The sequence below is a fragment of the Hipposideros armiger genome, unplaced genomic scaffold (assembly GCF_001890085.2).
Source record: "Hipposideros armiger isolate ML-2016 unplaced genomic scaffold, ASM189008v1 scaffold_49, whole genome shotgun sequence".
Classification (NCBI taxonomy): domain Eukaryota; kingdom Metazoa; phylum Chordata; class Mammalia; order Chiroptera; family Hipposideridae; genus Hipposideros; species Hipposideros armiger.
Window position 1 is genome coordinate 175,834 of NW_017731399.1, and position 19,319 is coordinate 195,152.

The 19,319-nt window shown below is 38.6% G+C and overlaps 1 protein-coding gene across 1 annotated transcript in view; it reads left to right on the forward strand.

Annotated features, from left to right (window-relative positions):
• SPTLC2 (serine palmitoyltransferase long chain base subunit 2) overlaps positions 1-19,319 on the forward strand; it is a 98,375-nt gene that overhangs the window by 34,536 nt on the left and 44,520 nt on the right. The window contains exons 3-9 of the mRNA XM_019640420.1: positions 3,071-3,225; positions 5,724-5,872; positions 7,833-7,957; positions 12,748-12,841; positions 15,751-15,856; positions 16,439-16,658; positions 19,150-19,276. Of these exons, the coding sequence (XP_019495965.1) occupies positions 3,071-3,225; positions 5,724-5,872; positions 7,833-7,957; positions 12,748-12,841; positions 15,751-15,856; positions 16,439-16,658; positions 19,150-19,276 (976 nt within the window). The remainder of the gene's footprint in view (positions 1-3,070; positions 3,226-5,723; positions 5,873-7,832; positions 7,958-12,747; positions 12,842-15,750; positions 15,857-16,438; positions 16,659-19,149; positions 19,277-19,319) is intronic.

Below are 19,319 nucleotides of genomic sequence, written 5' to 3' on the forward strand. Positions count from 1 at the left end.
GTGTGTGTGTGTGTGTGTGCGCGTGCGCGTGCGCGTGCGCGCGCGCTATAGAGAGTATTTCAGGTTGATGTAGCAGCAGTACAGCATGAGAGGAGCACAGAATGGCATTGGGGTTAGGAGCACAGACTTGGGCATTAAAAGACCAGGATCAGTTCCTGGCTCTGCTTCTGACTGCTTCCCTAACTGGGAAAGCCATTTTGCCTTCCTGAAAATAGGAGTGATAGATTCTGTAAGAGGGTACAAGTGCAGTTAAGAGAAAATACATGTAGAGCACTTGGGAACTCTTGTTGCTATATCAGTGTGATTGTTTATCATCTTTATTATCATATAAAAGTATTTGGACATCTGTGTTGGCCAGAATTGTTCCTAACAAACATGTACAGTTGTTCCAAGGTCAGCTTCTGAGAATGGTAGCACCCAGCCTTTCCCCCTGTGATCCTAAGGGCTGCACAGGCACTAGATGACATGGTACCTATTTATTTTAAACAGTATAGGATGTTTTTTGGAAGACTCACTTCCAATGGGCTTAAACATAAATAAAGGATATTTATTGGCTAATTATTGAGATGACCGCACATTACTTTTGGTAAGATCTTTACTGATCCCTAATTAACAAATCTGAGAATTTGAATTTTTGTCTTTGAGGCTAGAAGTCACTTAACGGGTGAGCACTTCAAGCCCAGCGGTCCAGAATGTAGTCTCAACTAGGTATTATTTGTCTCTACTTACCTCATGTTGTGCTACTGTAATGGGGTTTGTGAAGAACTTCAGGAAAAATGTCCATGAAGAGTGTGTCCTTAAGGCTTGCACTTGACTCTGTTATTGCCACTCACCTACCAGGTAGGCACTCCCTGGGCAAGCATCTCTTTACAGTATGTGTTGCATTGCATTGTAACTTTGTGTGGCTCTCCACTACACTAACAGATCCTGGGAGTGTGGAGGTTGTCTTACTCATTTTTATCTACAGTGCTCATTTTTAGCCTAGTGCCTGGGAAGTACTGCTCAGTAAATGTTTGTTCAATGACTGAGCAAATGAGGAATAGGTTGGCCCTGACTAAAGCCATTTCACAGTGACTAAACTGAGGAAGAAGAAGGAGGGGGTGAAGATGGGAGTGGGATGCGGGGCTGAGGGTAGGAATAGTGGGGGTGTCATTGCTGGGCAGAGAAAACTGTCTTGTTCTTTAATGTATCCTGTTGTTTAATGTATCCTGAGTCTAGCAAAGAATCCAGTGTGTATTGATTGAGTTTTCAGTAAAAGATGCTTGAATGAATGAAGGAAAAGACAAGTCCTTCAGTTTAACCCTAGACCTAGAATAAAGTGTATGAGGTATTTTTGGACACAAGCATTCCTGTTGCCTAGAACTGGAACCCCAAATAGTGATTCTCTCTTGTCTACTTTCTTACTTCATTGCTTAGACTGCAGGGAGTCTGGTTAGCTGCCTTTCAGATCTCTCTACCAAACTTCTAATTGCAGTTAAAGCCATGATCCTGGAATTTAGCTCAGGGTAAAGGAAGCCTCTTCTATTCTGTCCCACCTGCTTTTGGTCTCTTAACATTGGACTTAATTGTCCTGTCATTGTAAGGATAAGGAGAGGTGGAGCTCCCTGACCTTGGCAGTGTCTGTTTAGGAGATTGGAACCCATCCCTTTCCTCTAACCACAGACAGCTTTGTCACTGGTTACCAAAGCTCTGCCTCATTCTAGCCTTTTTTCCTGTCTTGGGGTTTGATAACCTTTCTGTTAAATAGGACCAAACTGTTAAGTTTTTTTCTGATGTTTATATTGTAAAAACAAAAAATATTGCTCTTTGTTGCTAATAAAAATTTGTCTATGGTGGAGTATTTCTTTGAAGTATTTGAGTTAAAACATTTAAAATTAATGTGCAGTGTTTAGAATGGTTATAAAGATAAGAGACTGGGAAGAGTTAGTACTGTTTACCCTATTGAAACAGTACTAAGGATTGGGATGTTGGAAAATACGTGCATGGTGCATAAGAGTCAAAGGAAAGGCCTTAGTTAGAATTTGGATGTCTGTTTCAGTTTTCACTCATCCAGTATTCTTGTTGAAAGAGAATACTATCAAAAGGGACACATTACCTAAGTAATAAATTTCCATTTGTTATAGACACATTATATATGGCTGTTTTCTCATAAAGAAATGTAAGAGATGGTATCAGGTACTGCAAATTCCTAAGAGTACTTTCTGACTCTGCTCAGCTTTTTGTAAAGAAGTTTTATCTACTATGAGGCTTATTTAGTGGGCACTTCAGAGTCCAATGTCATAGAAGTTTGTTAATTTTAAAGTTTTATGTAGAGTCTTCTTTAGCAATGAAAATCTTTAATAGAATAAGGCTTAAACCTTTGAATGTCTTTGATTAGCTCATTTAGCGGATTCGTTTAGATAAGGCACCAAGCCGGGATCTGAGAGCTAGAAGCTCAGTGGTTTGCCGACTATAGGAAAACTGTATATAGTACAAGTGTTTCTTGTTTGGTTGGTTGGTTTACCCCATTACCTAGGTGTCTTTCTATAACCTACATCTTAGTGTTTCTTGTTTATCATTTTTCTTTGAATTTGTTTCATTTTGATACTTTAAAATATGCAGAGAATGGAATCTTAAATTTGGAATTGTTTTTTTGTTTGTTTGAAACTGGAATTATAGGGATTTTTATGGCCTTTCCCCAATCAGTATTTTATCGGGGGAGCGGAAGAGCAGTCTTTGTGGGTTTATTAGGAAGGAAAACCATTTCATGACAGAATTGTTCAACTAAGTTTTTTATTTCTATGAGGCCTACTTTATTAGTTTAATTTTTTGGCTCTATGTTTATGCAGTAGATAGTTATTATATTTGCAACCATTTCTTATAAGCAGCCATCAAAGCTACGTGACTTTTACCTGATTAAGAGTTGTTTTAAAATAAATAGAATTGATATCTTTCAAAATATTTTCTACACCAGTTAATTCATTGTAATTGACCTCTTTTTCTCAAGTGCTCTTGCAATATGAAAAGGGAAGTTGTAAAGTTTTTAAAAGTAACTCAGTTAAATTTATGGTATTTCCCCATTTGTTGGCAGGACTTTGTGTCATTGTATCAGGATTTCGAAAACTTCTATACAAGGAACCTGTATATGAGGATTAGAGACAACTGGAATCGACCCATCTGTAGTGTGCCTGGAGCCAGGGTGGACATCATGGAGAGACAGTCTCATGATTACAACTGGTCGTTCAAGTGAGTCTCGTTTGGGAAACTATTTCTTAATAATAAAAAAAGAATTTCTTCACTTCAGAAAATAGTCTATTACAAATTTGACAGTATTCTGTCAAAGCAGCAATAGAAGCTGAAAGTACTGTGTAGCATGATTAGTTTCCTTGCCTATTGTTCATTGTTACTGGGATTTTTCTGTTACTTTGATACTGTGTTTGGTTATAGTTGAAAACAAAATTTGTCCTAAAAAAAAAAAAGGAAGGAAGGAAGAAAAACTGTCCTTTCTATTATGCTACTTACCAGAATCAAGCATCTGAATTTATTTCTGGATATTTTGATTTCTCAAATGATTCAAGGATACATGGAGTGTTTTTACTTAAATGGATTGAATAGTTTATAAAACTTTTATAGTCATAAAACTTTATTCTTTGTTTAGATTGCTCAAGTATTACATGATTGCATTGCCATTATAAAAAAAAGATAAAGGGCCGGCCGAGTGGCGCGATGGTTAAGAACTCGCTTGGGATGCCAGAGGGCCCCGGTTCGGATCCCACATAGGAGGGCCAGTGACACTGCCCTCCACAGCTAAGATGCTGAACAACAGCTCAACCTGGAGCTGGGCTGCCATGAGTCGCCGGCGGCGGCGTAGGCTGCAGTCCCTGTGGCAGTGGGTTGCCATGGGCTACCGCGTGTAGCCAGCAGCCAGCGTGAGCGGCCAGCAGCCGCAGTGAGCGGCCGTCCAGAAGCCGGCGACTGATGCGACTGATCTGCCTCGCCAGAGAAGAGCACAATGATGGTGCCAGCTTGGGCCAGTGAAGCAACGACCTCCACAACTAGATTGAAGAACAAAACGACAGCAACTTGTCTGTTCCCCTTCCCCCAATTCCCCAGCACTGTTCCCCTCCCCGCAATTCCCCAATAAAAATCTTTAAAAAAAAAAAAGAAAAAGAAAAAAAAAAAGATAAAAAATACAGATAAACTGCAAGTCCCGCATGACAGCTAACTGTTACTATCCCTCTGCAAATCCACTCCCACAAATGCTCACTTCCCAGAGGTAACCATTGTTATCAGTTTGTTGAATATTATTCTTCCAAGTGTTTTTCTGTGCGGTATGTATGTAATATAGATACTGAGGTTACACCCAGGTAGCTTTTTATTTACAAAAATGGAGTCATGCTATAGAAATCGTATTACATCTTGCTTTTTTACTTGCTAACATATTGGTAACACCCTTCCTGTGTATATTCACACAAGCTCATTATTTGTATATATTGTAGTGGCTCGTTAGTATCCTATAGCATAGGTCTACATAGTGTATACAGGTTGGGCTGCATCACCCTGTTTTAAGTACCCTCAAATCTCAGAGTTAAAAGATCAGTAGTTTATTTCTTGTCCAGGTTTTTTGTTTTTTTTTGCTGAGCCATTCTGCCAACTGTTGGCAGCTCAGCTCGGGCTGGGAATTGAACCAGCGACCCTGTTGCTTAGAGCTCACACTCTTGAGCGAGCTCTTAACCAACTGAACCACTCGGCCGGCCCTCTTGTCCACGTTTTATGTCTTTCGTAGGTTGGTGGGGTCTCTGAACCATGTCATTTTTACTAGGTGGCCCTAGCTGCCTGAGCTTCCACTATGTGGAATGCCACTGGTTTGTGTGCCTAGCGAAGGGACATGACCTATTGTGGTGATTCTTAAAGGATCCTTACACATATAGCCCCTCAAATGCGTGTGGGCATTGCTGAGTCTGAGTGTGTGTATCTTTTAATGGATAAGTACTGCCAAACTGTCTTCCCAAAACACAGTGCTGACTGTTATTCTTATCTATACTGTATGAGACTGTCCTAGCCAATACTAGATATGGTCAGTTTTTAAATCTTTGTCATTATTATTACTATTATTTTTAAAGATTTTATTGGGGAATTGGGGAAGGGGAACAGACAAGTCCTTTTGTTCTTCAGTCTAGTTGTGGAGGATGTCGCTTCACTGGCCCATGTTGGTATTGTCATTACTCTCTTCCCGGGTGAGGCAGTTGCTCGCTGGCCATTGGACTGCCGCTCGCGGCACCTCACGCCAGCTCACGCCGGCTGCCAGCCATTCACAGTAGCTTATGGCAGCCCACTGCAGCAGGGGCTGCAGCCTACGCCGTTGCTGGTGACTCACGGCTGCCCAGCTCTAGGTCGAGCTGTTGTTCACCATCTTAGCTGTAGAGGGCGCAGCGTCACTGGCCCTCATGTGGGACCCGAACCGGGGCCCTGCTGCTCAGAGCTGGCATTCCAAGCCAACTCTTAGCCAACGTGCCACTCAGCCAGCCCAATCTTTGTCTTTATTGATAAGTGAAAATTGGTATTTTGTTTTGACTCCCATTTCCCTTATTGGTAGTGAGTTTGAGCTGCTTTTCATTTGGGCCATATTCTCTCTACCTCCTATATATGGTGCTTCCTTTTGTATTTACCAGTACGTGTATTATCACATGTACGTATCTGACTTGCTCATGAGTTTCATGACCTTTTATGCTTTTGGAAAACAGGTACACAGGGAATACAATTAAAGATGTTATAAATATGGGTTCCTACAACTATCTTGGATTTGCACGGAATACTGGATCATGTCAGGAAGCAGCTGCCAGAGTCCTCGAGAAATATGGAGTTGGTGTGTGCAGCACTCGGCAGGAAATGGGTGAGTGTAGGCTATGTTTGGCTAGCTGATGTTCTTAACTTCTTTTGCTCAGGAGGGAATAATACTATTAGAGAACCAGGATATTAAGTGTCCAAATACATACTTTGCCATTTAGTTTAGATCAAGTAAAGAATTCTTTATTTTTTTGAAGTGATGGATGATTTTAACGCTTTCAATACATTTTGAAACATATTTATTGGTTGTCGAAAAAGTCATGACATATTTTTTTCTATGTTTTTCGTTGCAAAAATGCATCATGACTTTTTTGACAACCCAGTATCTTTTCCATTATGTTATACATACAGAATATATCTAAAAAGTTCCATAAGTATTTATTCATTTATAATTTTAATGACTTTTTTAAATGATAGTGGTCAAGAGTGCCATTTATCAGTACTGAGACTATGGGCAAATGAGGGTTAGTCTGTTTCCATACTTGTAATTTGGGGCTAATAATAATAATAATTCCTACCTTTTCAAGGGCTGTTTCAAGAATTAAATAAGCCAATTCATGTGAAGTGCTTATAACATGGTAAATATTCAATAATGCTAATTCTCATTATGAATATAAGTCTATAAAATGTAAAGGTTAACAGATTTAGAGAAAGATTTATTTTAGTTCAAAGGAAAATTCCAAATTCTTCCATTTTGTTCTAGAGAACTGATAACCATAGAAGTTATAAGGCATCTTTCTGGATATTTATTACTATGAATCACACCAAAACTTGGTGGATTAAAGCAACAATTCCTTGTTATTTCTCAAGGGTCTAGAGATTGGCAAATACAGCTCGATTGTTCTCACTCAGCGTCCCCATTGATGTGGTTAAAGGAGCATTGACAACATACAGTAATCATACTTACACCTTTATGGCACTTTATATTTTATAAAGTGCTTGAACACATTATCTCTTTTGACCCTCACAGAATGTCATGAGGTAGACAGCAAATACTACTATTGGCATTTAACAGATAAGAAACTGAGGCCCAGAGAAGTTAAATGATTTGATTAAGCTTTAAGGACACATGGCATCCAAGTTCAACAGTCTTCTTTCTCAGCATCTTTTCCCTTTGCATGTAGCCAATATCACTGATCAGTGTTGTTCGACCCTTATGGATTTGAGTACTGATGTAAAATCACAATGCAAGCTTACCAGTCAGATCAGAGTGAGGGAGGGTGCTATTTAACCTGTCATTTGCTGCATAACAAACCATCCCAAAACTTAGTGATTTAAAACAGAAACATACAAGGGGCCGGCTGAGTGGCTCAGTTGGTTAAGAGCTCGCTCAAGAGTTTGAGCTCTGAGCAACAGCGGTTCAAGTCAGCCCGAGCTGAGCAGCCGCTGAGCTGCCAACAGGTGGCAGGATGGCTCAGCTAAAAAAAATAAAAAATAAAAAATAAAATAAAATAAAAAAATAAAACAGAAACATACATTTATTTGCTTGTGATTCTGCAATTTGGGAAGGGCTTCTTGTTGATCTCAGCTCCATGTGGGGCATTATGACTGAGGAGGGAATATCCAAGATAGCTTCACTCACGTGTCTGCTCCTCACTGGGCAGTGGGATCAGCTGAGGTCTGAACCCCCACCTCCCTTAGTCTTTTATTCTCCAGAGCCCCTCTCTGTCCCACATGGTCTATCTTTACAACAGGCTAATTACAATAGATACTTTTACATGGCAGCTGACTTCCAAAGTATAAAGGCGGGTGTTGCCAGGCTTGTTAAGGCCGAAACCTGGAACTCCTATGCGTGAACAGGAATGGGAGATCTTGTTGGTAACCCTCTTACAGAAATTTCACCACAGGTGCTGAGTCTAAATTTATTCAACTATTGTGTTCTTTGTGAACATTACCTTAGCCTGAAGAGGATTTAACATGTAGACTATGATTTCTTTTTATAAAGTAATGAGGGATTCTTAAATTTGGGATTTGGTGGTATTGACTTCATTAACTTTCTCGCACAGGAAACCTGGACAAGCATGAAGAACTAGAGAAGCTTGTGGCAACTTTCTTGGGAGTTGAAGCTGCTATGGCCTATGGCATGGGATTTGCAACAAATTCGATGAACATTCCTGCTCTTGTTAGCAAAGTAAGACTTAGTCTGTCATTAATGAAAATTACTGTGATTTATAAAGCATTCAGAGCAAGCCAGAAGCTGTTATAAACCTTAGGCCAAACAGTTTACCCAAAGATGTTTCTGTCACAAATTTTTGGATAAGTATATTCCATGGAGACTTAACATCGGTTGAAGCTTTCTTGATCCTTTCCGTTTCCATTAGATGACTCTTGCCTTCTTCGTTTCATACCGTTTCGAAGGGAATTCTAATAAAACCTCATAAAAGGCTAAAATTATGGAAGAAAGAGTCTTTAATTTGGAAACTTATTCAACAGGTGGTTTTTCCTAAGTAGAAAAATATGAAAATACATTCTTGTTCTCACTGTAATTCAGATTGCTCAGAGAGATATGGGCAGAATATGTGTGTTTGTGTGTGTGTGTCTGTTAATATAGATTAAAAGTGGGCCGGCCGAGTGGCTCAGTTGGTTAAGAGCTCACTCAAGAGTGTGAGCTCTGAGCAACAGCAGTTCGAGTCCCGGCCCGAGCTGAGCTGCCGCTGAGCTGCCAACAGGTGGCAGGAAGGCTCAGCTAAGGGGGGAAAAAAAAAGGTTAAAAGTAATAATAAATACACAAACACACATTGTGTCTGTATTTTATTTTCTATGGGTAGAGTTTGTGAGGGGGTAGTAGAAAAGAAAAGAGATAGAGATGTTGTAAATCACATTTCAGCAGATTGGCACTGTTAGGTTGAAAGGTCCCTCAAGGTTACTCACATTTTAACATTGATATCTATGAATGGCATATTGACAAAATCAGTGGATTCATGAGTCAGAAGACTTGAGTTTTTGTTTGGTTGATTATATGGTCAGATTTAACTTTAGCTGTGTTACAATGTCACAACCTTTCTGAGGCTTAAATTTTCCTTTGTAAATGAAGTACTTGGATTAGGTTAGCTCTAACGCCCTTTACAGTGATATAATTGTAGGTTCCCAAGGAACAGATGAGGCAAATAGAAACCAAATAGCAAGAGAGGACATTTAAATCCAATTATATTGCTACCACATTAAATGTAAATGGTTTATACATTCCAAGTAGAAGACTGTCAGGTTAGATAATATTAAGTAGGTTTCCACCAGAAACCTACTTTATGTTTAAAGGCACAGGTAAGTTAAAAGTAAAAGAAGGAAAAAAGATATTGCATGCAAACGATAATCAAAAGAAGGTTGGAGTGACTACATATTAACATAAACAAGGATTTCAGAGCAAGGAATATTTAGGGGGATAAAGAGGAACATTGCATAATAATAAAGAAGGCTATTTATTAAGAGGACATACAGTTTTAATATAGACACCTAATAACAGCGCTTCAAAGTATGTGAAGCAAAAATTAATGAGACTGAAAGGAGAAACAGACAAATACAGAAGTGTTATAGCAATCTTAATTGCCCTCTCTCAATAATTGATAGAAGAGCTAGAACAAAAATCAGTGAGGATATAGAACACTTGAAAAACAGTCAACCAGCTTGACCTAATTGACATTTATGAAACACTTCACCCGACAGTGAAACACTTACCGAGATAGACCATTTTCTGGGCCATTAAAAAAGCCTTAACAAATTTAAAAGAATTGAAATTATTCAAAATGTGTTTTCTGACCATAGTGGAATTAAATTAGAAATCCGTAACACCAGGATATCTGGAAAATCCTCCAGTATTTGAAAATTAAGCAGTACACTATTAAATAACCCATGGGTCAAAGAAGAAAGGCAAAATAGAATGTATTTGAACTAACTGGAAATGTAACATCATAATTTGTGGGATGAAGATGAAGCAATGCTCAGATGGAAATATATACCTTTAAATGCTTATATTAGGAAAAAAGAAGAGTTTGACTCAGCCATCTAAACTTTCACCTTACGAAATGAGAAAATGAAGAGCAAATTAAGCCAAAAATTCCAGAAAAAGGTACAATGAAGGTAAATGCAGAAATCAGTGAATTAGAAAATATATAACAGGAGAAGTCAGTGAATCCACAGCTGATTCTTTGAGAAAATAAATAAAATTGCTAAATCTCTGGCCAGACTGGTCCCGATAAAAAGAGAAGACACAAATTACCAGTAGGAAGAATGAGAGAGGGGTACATCACTATACATCTTATAAAAAGATAATAAGGAAGGTATAAAAAACAACTTTATGCCACTAACTTCAACAACTTAGATACAATGGACAAATTCCTTGAAAGACATAAATGTATGGTTCTTTGACTTCACATTGATTTAATACATTGTTGTCCTGCATTTTGGCATTATACACTTGAGATGCTTATTTGGAATTTCTCAGAATTTTTCACACGAGAGGGTTAAATGATTTCATTTGGCTTCCCTTTCTATCTCACAAAGTCCAACAATCACTATCTAGAATTAGATTTCTTATATACAGACATGGAAGATACTACCTTAATTATCTTCCAAATCAAATGTAGTTGAAATGTTATTAAATATTATTTAATCCATTAAAGGCAGCAGCTAATCCAGTTTTACTATTTCTTTGAATCTGATATAAGACTTTTATGTGAGGTGGTTGATTATTCAGCTGAAAGGCAGGGGAGAGTGTATTGACTAAGAGCGTGTGTTCTGGAAGCAGAAACTTTGTATTGAGTCACTTATAATACATGCCTATGACTTGTAACTCCTCTGAACGGAAGTTTCCACATATGTAAAGTGGGGATAATAATAGTACCTACCTCACAGATTTGTTGTGAGGATTAAAAGTAATAATATGTTTAAAACCCTTAACAAAATGCCTGGAACATATTAAGCACTTAGATGTTAACTGCTGATATTTGATTTTTATTTCTGAACCAAGTATATAATAGAGCCTCATGGTAGGTTAGAAGAAAAAACAGATTGATGATACATAGAAATGGTGAATAAACCTGTCTAAAAAGGGCATGATAAACAAAAAGAACACAATTAGATTACAGATTTGCCAAGAAAAAAATTAACTGGAAAAGAAGAAAATAAAGTTGTGTAGAGGGAAAGGAGGGGATCCTTTTAAGGTATAATGGAACACCAAGAGCGGTTAAGTAAAGGATGTGTAGATGTAAAGAGAAATCCAGCCTCTCTTCATTTTTATCCAGTTTCTCTCAGTTTTTACGATTTTAACCTTAACCCACCCGCCCCTCCAAAGTTAAATTTAGACTTACAGAAGAGTTGCAAGAGAGTTCCTGTATACCCTTCATTCAGCCTCCCTTTGTGTTACTATCCTATGTAACAGTGGAACATATATCAAATCTAAGAAACTAACCTTGGTACAATACTGTTAACCAAAGTACAGAACTTATTTCATTTCACCAGTTTTCCCACTGATACCATTTTTCTGTTCCAGTATCCAGTCAGGTATCCTCATTGCATTTAGTTGTATAAGTGTAGATCCATGAATATTTTATTATTTGGGTCCAATATGATTGCTTTTTATTTTGTTGCTCAAGTTGTTCTAGTATTGACCATTGGGAAATCATTCCTGTGCCCTTTGAATGCGCCATCTTCTCCCCCTACCCACCCAAAAGCATTTTTCTTACTTTGTTGCATAACAAGGTGCTCCAGGCACTTTTTTTTTAAAACCTATCTTGGCCTTGGGGTCAACCAGTTCTCCATTGAGCCCTGGTTCCTTTTATTGGAGAATGGTATTTAGAAACCAAGGTTTGGTGTGTTTATTGAGAATGGGGTGTCATTGCTTCTCGCTCTTCAATGAATAGAGCTAGAAAAATATGTGAATGTATCCTAACTCGTGTACACATGTCTGTGTGCATGTGTATACATGTATGTATATAAATTTTAAAAACCATCAGTCCATATTGGTACCTCCAACTCTACTTCTCTTCATTTTTAACCTGCACATTTTTAATTGGGAAGTTTTTTTATCTTAATAACTTTTACACACAGTAAAAATTTCAGACAGACATCTGTCATTACAAGTTTCTTAAGTAGCCCTTCAGGAATATTCTGTAATAAATAGACATATATATGTAAGTCTGTATATCTCTCTTTTATTCTCATGGGAACTTGCTAGTAATTTCTGCATCTTTTTCTATCTGATCGGATAGTTTGAGACCATAGTTGACAGAGAAAAACATGTTTCTGTGTGCAGATCTTATAGTTTGGAGCCTTCATGAGATGTGGAAGAATCAGAACTGAGGAAGAACTAAAACTCCTGAGAGCTTCAGACTTTTCTTGTTGCCTTAGTAGAAACCCATGTTTATCTGTTAAAGCAAAGCTTGTTCAGGGATTTTTTAAGGGCAAAACTGAAGCCTACACTCCATGTCACTTTCAGAAAAGATTAATACGTGGATTCCCCATTGAACTCTGGATGTGGATAGGAGAATGCACTGTTTCCACAGACATTACTCCCTCAGCTGCCTTAACCCCCAAACACTTTTTCCACAGATAAAATAGTACATCATACCAAAACTCATGGAATTCCATCACACCAACAAAATTGAAACCCTATGAAGACTATCTGATATATCAGATTTTAGGTATAAATGAAAGCCTGTTGCTCTATAGCTGAATATGTATGTCCATCTCAGGACTGAAGAAATTAAAAAGAAATTAAAATAGAATTTTGCATCTACTTCTAAGTTAATTTTGCAAAGAAAAGATTATCATGTATACTTTTTTTTTCTTCTTGAAATTGATAGCTTTGCTGTTATACACGCTTTCCTTAATAAGATGTAATTTTCTTAAAGATTTTAGCATTTGGTAATTTGTGTAACTCAGCCCTTCCCCGCAGTGTCTTATCTTCCTGTGTTTGTGGTTTTGCAGGGCTGCCTGATTCTGAGTGATGAACTGAACCATGCCTCCCTGGTTCTGGGAGCCAGACTCTCAGGAGCAACCATTCGAGTTTTCAAACACAACAGTGAGTTAGTTTGTTGTGGGATTCACTGCTGGCCTTATTTAATATTAAGTCTTTGGGTTAGTGGTAGAGGTGACTTTAGTCACGTTAATATTAGAAAATATAAAGGTAGCTGAAATAGCATTTAAAACATCCTTCTGGTCCAGTCTTTTAAAAGTTATTCTCTTCCTCATTGTGATAAAAATAGAGACTGAAGGAAGCCTTTTGGTACAAATAAGACATTCTCCTTTTATTTGACTTTCAACTTTTTCATCTTCCTTGTGCACATGTCATTTGTTCAGTATGCATTTACTACATGCCTGTGGGGTATCTTGCCATAACACTGGGGGTATTGAGATGAACAAAGCAGGTTCCCTGATTGCAAGGATCTCTAACACGATAGACAAATCAGTAGTTAGAATACAACGGACAGATACGGAAGTACACATGTGAACAGATGCTATAAAAGCACAGAGAAAGGTGGCAGGCACTAAGCCAAAACTATCTCCTTAAATGGAAATAAATATCTTTATGTATAATTAACATAATTGTTTACAGTAAAAAAGGCATAACTTTTATAGTTAAAACAGTCCCATGTAGGGAGGAAAGATTACCAAACTATCTATAAAGTCATCTTTTACCAAAATATGTACATGTACAGAAAAAAGTCTGCAAGCATAAATACCCCAATGTTAGGTCTGTGCCCCTGGATGGAAGGTTTATGGGTGGTAAAAATTTTTTTTCTTTTCTCATTGTCTTGTCTAAAATGTTGTACAATGAGAATGGTGCAAACAATATTTTGTTTGATGTGAATGGGATTTATTAAACACCATTGTGTAACCTCTTTTCTTACAACACATTGTGAACTTTGTTTGGCAATACATGTGACTCTTCTGTGATGCCAGAGTGACGGTAGGTCTGGAGGTGCCCTTATGTAGTCCATCTCTCAGTTTGGACATCAAAGTTACTTCTGAGTTATTCTACTAGGAACAGTGCTACCTACACCCACATTTTTGCTCATGGTTTTATTGCCTCAGAATAAATTCCAAACAGTCTTAGAATGCCTGGTCAAAAGGGCACACACATTTTTGTACTTTTCCAAATTGCCTCCAGGTATTGTGCAAATTTTTACTCAACAACATGACTGTGACTCACAAGCCAACATAGGCCATTATGAATCATTTTAAATCTTTCCTACTCTAATAAGTCAGTAACATGTTAATTTTTATTTCTTTGATTATTAGGTGTCGAGCAACTTCTTATACAGCATTGTTTGTATTTCTTTATAAGTTGGCCATTTTCAAACTATCTCTTTTTTACTGATTGCAAGAGCCCTTTATAGTATCCTTTCTTTTTGTTGCAATATTTATTTTTCACTTGTTTTTGGTGTCTTGCTGTGCAGGCTTATTAAGATGTTTATATTGTCACATTTATTGTCTGATGACTTGGATTTTGCCTTCATGCCTTCCCCATTCTAAGATAATAAGGCTATTCGCTCCTATTTTCTCCTCGTAGTTTTGTGGTATATTTTTTATTTGTCTTTATTTTACATGGGATTTGGGGAGCACAATATGAAAGAGATACTGGATTTTTTTTCCCTAAGTTGATAATATGGTTAAACATTCTCCTATAGATATTTCCTTTCACCTAAAATTTTGAGTCGGTATTTATTTTTCCTTTCCTTTCTGTATGTAAACAGGAAACTAAAACAATGAGGACATTTTTACTTGTCTCTTGCTGATTGTCACACATTGCCCTCTGCAGCAGGACTGAGGCTTCTGATCAGACATGCTTAGTTCTGGGGCAGCATCTCCTGCCTCTGGTTAAGTAGCAGACCGATTGTGTTGTTAGGAATAACTGAAGGTATAAACACAGTCACAACCTTTGGCCATCTTATTTGTTGTGTCTTGTGATGTGTGTTTTTATTACCTTATTTCTCTCTTCTACCAAAGTCCTTTTATGAAAAGAGCGAACTCATGCAACCCTGTAACCCCTCCTTCAGTGATGAGCCATAAAGACTATAAAATTAGATTTTATGATGGGGTGTCTCCCACTCCTGTTAAATACACCCCAGATTTACTGTTGCATAGATTTGGGGGGGCGGTTCTTAAGGGCTGTATTTCAAGGCAAAACTTTCAAGTATGAAGTCTAGAGTGGTGGCAACAGTGGTCTTCAAAGCATTTATCTTTAACGGGAAAATTCTGATCCTCATTAATGGTACTACCAACCAAGTTGTTTCCTAGGCCTATTAATCACCTTAAGGACCAGCAGAGCCACAAAAACTGGGTTGTGTACAGGCAGCAGATCAAGTAAAACATGGAGCATTCTCAGCTGATTGCCAACCTTGCTTAAACTGAGATTCATCCATGCCCAGAATGGTGTATGTTTAACCCACTACCAAGATAAAGCTATTTAACAAGCCTTTATTGAGTATATCCTAGGTGAAAGGAAATGGGCATGGACTTTAAAGTTTTCCCCCCATATTTGCTTTTTAGGAGACATACGTATTTGTAGTAGTTTATTCATACACTCTTGCCTCAGTCTTCTTTATGTATTCATTTCCAAACAACTCACTAGGATTAAAGATACAGTTGATTTTAGAAGTATGAAAAAAGCTAACTGAATGGCAAGGTATTTGACATGAAACACTGGTCATTTCATAAGCATGCTAATCAAGTGACTCAACTGTACCACAGTCATTTGTGGAGTTTCTCTGGTTTTGAACATTTGTTACATTTTAGTTGACATTTCAATTCAAGCTAGCAGTAGCTCACTCATTTTGCACTGTCTTTTTTGGCCCAGTTCTAATTGTGTTAATGTCCTTTGCTAGCTGAGACACACTTCCAGAATAAGAAATGTATGTTTGCATTTCTGGAATGAAGTTAGGAAAGAGAAAGTTCCTTTATGCTGAAATGCTTTTGTGTGTGCTGTAGATATGCAAAGCCTTGAGAAGCTATTGAAAGATGCCATTGTTTATGGTCAGCCTCGGACACGAAGGCCCTGGAAGAAGATTCTAATCCTTGTGGAGGGAATATATAGGTAATCCTGCTCTAGTCTTCTCATCTTTCTGATTTGGCTCCGTGAAGCCCGTGAATTGTTAAACTGAAGGGAACGCTAATCTAGACCTCCTAGGAAACTCAGGAGACGGTGTGTATGACTAGTTCCAGTACCTGGAAGCGGAGTTAGCACTAGAAGAGAAGCCTTTTTGTCTGGCTCTTCTTACTCTTTCCATTATGCTATTAATACATGGTCTCCAAATCCCCTAATGTTTTTTTTTTTAATTCTTTTGTGTAATTTTAATTACATATGCAATGTGATGCAAGGTCTAATGTTGCCTATAATTAACAAGCTGTAGAAGAATCTGCTGTGAGCTTGTCCCTCTGTGGTGAATTAAGATCAGTTGTGTTCTGGTGCTTGTTTAAAAGATCCAGTCTCCTTTCTCCCAGACATCTGCCTAGCCATGGCATCATCTAACTTGGCCGGTATAAAACCACAGGCAGAGTTGTGAGAGCATTTTTAAAAAGCAATAAACTTTAAAAACCAATGATAATAAAGTGGCCAACTCCCAACTTTGAGAGTTAAGAAGTCTTAGTTTGTGTATTTTTTACTCTGTTTTGCCAGCATGGAGGGATCTATTGTCCGCCTTCCGGAAGTGATTGCCCTTAAGAAGAAATACAAGGCCTACTTGTATCTGGATGAAGCTCACAGCATTGGGGCTCTGGGCCCTACAGGCCGGGGTGTGGTGGATTACTTTGGCCTGGACCCCGAGGATGTGGACGTTATGATGGGAACATTCACCAAGAGCTTTGGTGCTTCTGGAGGGTACATTGGCGGCAAGAAGGTAAATGGGCAGTTAAGGATACAGATACTGGCTGCTAGATTTGTAATTCACATTTAGCAGGCAGAATCCCGAACCGGGATGTGGAGGTCCTGAATGTGTTTGTGGCTTAGGCTCATAGTTAGTGCCAGTGGGCTCACACTTCAGCTGCCTGGTGAGTGACTCTGATGCACTAAAGGCTGGTTCTGTTCATTGTTTGTTGTTTTCTTATTTGAGCGTCATTCTACACTACGTGCTGGTTTGAGATACAGAAAACCCTCTTGTATGAAAAAACCCACAGTGGTGCTGTTTGCCACAGTCTTCTGCTGGGTTTGAGTTGTGCTCACAAGTCCAAAGTAGTGGGGTTGTCATGGGAACCAGTGGGCATAGAAGACCAGCTTCCCTGCCCGTGGACTCAAATGCATCTGGATGAGCATAAAGACAGGGAGAAAAAAAGATGATCTGCTAGCTCTGGTGTACTACAAGGCATTGTTTTTGTCTTTTCAATTTAAAAATTATATGACAAACTCTGAGGTATTTCACAATCAATGTGGCATGGTGAAATAGGTTCCAACCATGGAGACAGAGGCCTTGGTTTGGATATTACCCTAACTTTGTGAGACCTTAGGCATACATAGCCTTTACCCTTTTGGTTTCCTTATTAGTAAAACAGACATACATATGCCTAGCTTATAAAGTTGTAGTAAGGGTTTAAAAAGTATATGTCCATGCTACAATATGGGTAAACCTTGAAAGCATTATGTTAAGTTAAAGAAGCCAGTCAACATATTATTTCTTCTATATGATATGTCCAAAATAGGCAAACCATAGAGATAGAAAATAGGTTAGTGGATGCCAGAGGATGAGGGGATGAGGTTGAAGGGTGTGAGTTTTTTCGTTTTTATTTTAAGATTTTATTGGGGAATTGGGGAAGGGGAACAGCCAAGTTGTTGTCCTTCGATCTTAGTTGTGGAGGGCGCAGCTAGCTCAGCTCCAAGTCCAAGCTGCCCGTCGGCAGCTCAGGGCAGCTCAGCTCAAGGTGCCATGTTCAGTCTTAGTTGGGAGTGGGCATAGCCCACCATCCCATGCAGAAGTCGAACTGGAAACCTTGTTTTTAGGAGCACGTGCTCTGACCAGCTGTGGCAGCTCAGTGGCAGCTCAGCTCGAACGCAGCTCACTGGCCCATGTGGGAATCGAACCGGTGACCCTGTTGCTCAGAGCTTGCGCTCTTAACCACCTGAGCCACTTGGCCGGCACTGTGAGTTTTTTTTTTGAGGTAGTGAAAATGTTCTAAAATTAGGTAGTGGGTATGAGGGTTTTTTTTGAGGTAGTGAAAATGTTCTAAAATTAGGTAGTGGGTATGAGGGTTTTTTTGAGGTAGTGAAAATGTTCTAAAATTAAGGTAGTGGGTATGAGGGTTTTTTGAGGTAGCGAAAATGTTCTAAAATTAGGTAGTGATGAAAGTTGCACAACTCTGAATATACTAAAAACCACTGAGTTGTACACTTTAAAAAAGTGAATTATATCTAAAAAAACATATTTTTTAATTTTTATTTATTTTTATTGGGGAACAGTGTGTTTTTCCAGGACCCATCAGCTCCAAGTCAAGTAGTTATCTTCAGTCTAGTTGTGGAGGGCACAGCTCAGCGGCCCATGTGGGGATCAGACTTGTGGGGGGCAACCTTGGTATTGTGAGCCTGTGCTCTTAACCAACTGAGCTAACTGGCTGCCCCTAAAACTGTTATTTTTAAAAAAACTCTCCACATTAGGGAAAAAATACATGCATGTTAAGTATTTATAAACGACACATCGTAGGTGCTCATAAATGTCCTTGATTCCTCTTTAAAACTTGACATCGGAAGCCTTAAAGCATGGACTTGCTCTTAATAATGTGTTGCCTATTAGGAAAAATCCATTATCGGTGGTTTTAGTCAAGTTTAACAGATTTTTACCTCATACCTTTGCTGATGGGACCAGGCTCACTTTGGAGAGTTGATTGCTTTTTGGTAAGGTTTGTTGCTAAACCAAGGATAGAAAAATCATACTCTGGGAGATCATTTAGGTACGGTATATTTTTGCTTTTGTGGGTTTTATACAATTTTTAGTATTTTTGAAGTGATAACACTGTTTTATAGCCACATTTTGTGTCTTCTTATTTGGTTCTGGTGCATAAGCTTGTTTGTGTGAACGTTTAGTTTAAAGATTCAGTAAAGTTAAAAGGTATCAGAATAGGGATAGACAACTGATTGTTTTGAAGTCCTTGTGTCTGACAGACAAGATTTTTCTTTATTCAGTGAGATGGCCTAAGTGTTCTCGTGAAAGGCCCAGTGCATTTCTGTTTAATTTCTGTCACATTTATGTCATTTTTATAAATTGTGTATTTGGAGGCTATTTGATGCCTTTAAAATTGATGTTAGAGAACTGTCTTTCTCTGGTTTTGGAGTGTAGGGCTGGGCTTCGCAGGCATGGGATAAGATGCAGATGCTCTAATGCCTCGCTTCTGTGAACTCCCCAGGAGCTGATAGACTACCTGCGAACACATTCTCACAGTGCCGTGTACGCCACGTCACTTTCGCCACCTGTTGTGGAGCAGATCATCACCGCCATGCAGTGTATCATGGGGAAGGACGGCACCACTCTCGGTAAGTCTTCCTTTCCGTAGAACATTTCCTGGGCTTGGGAAGT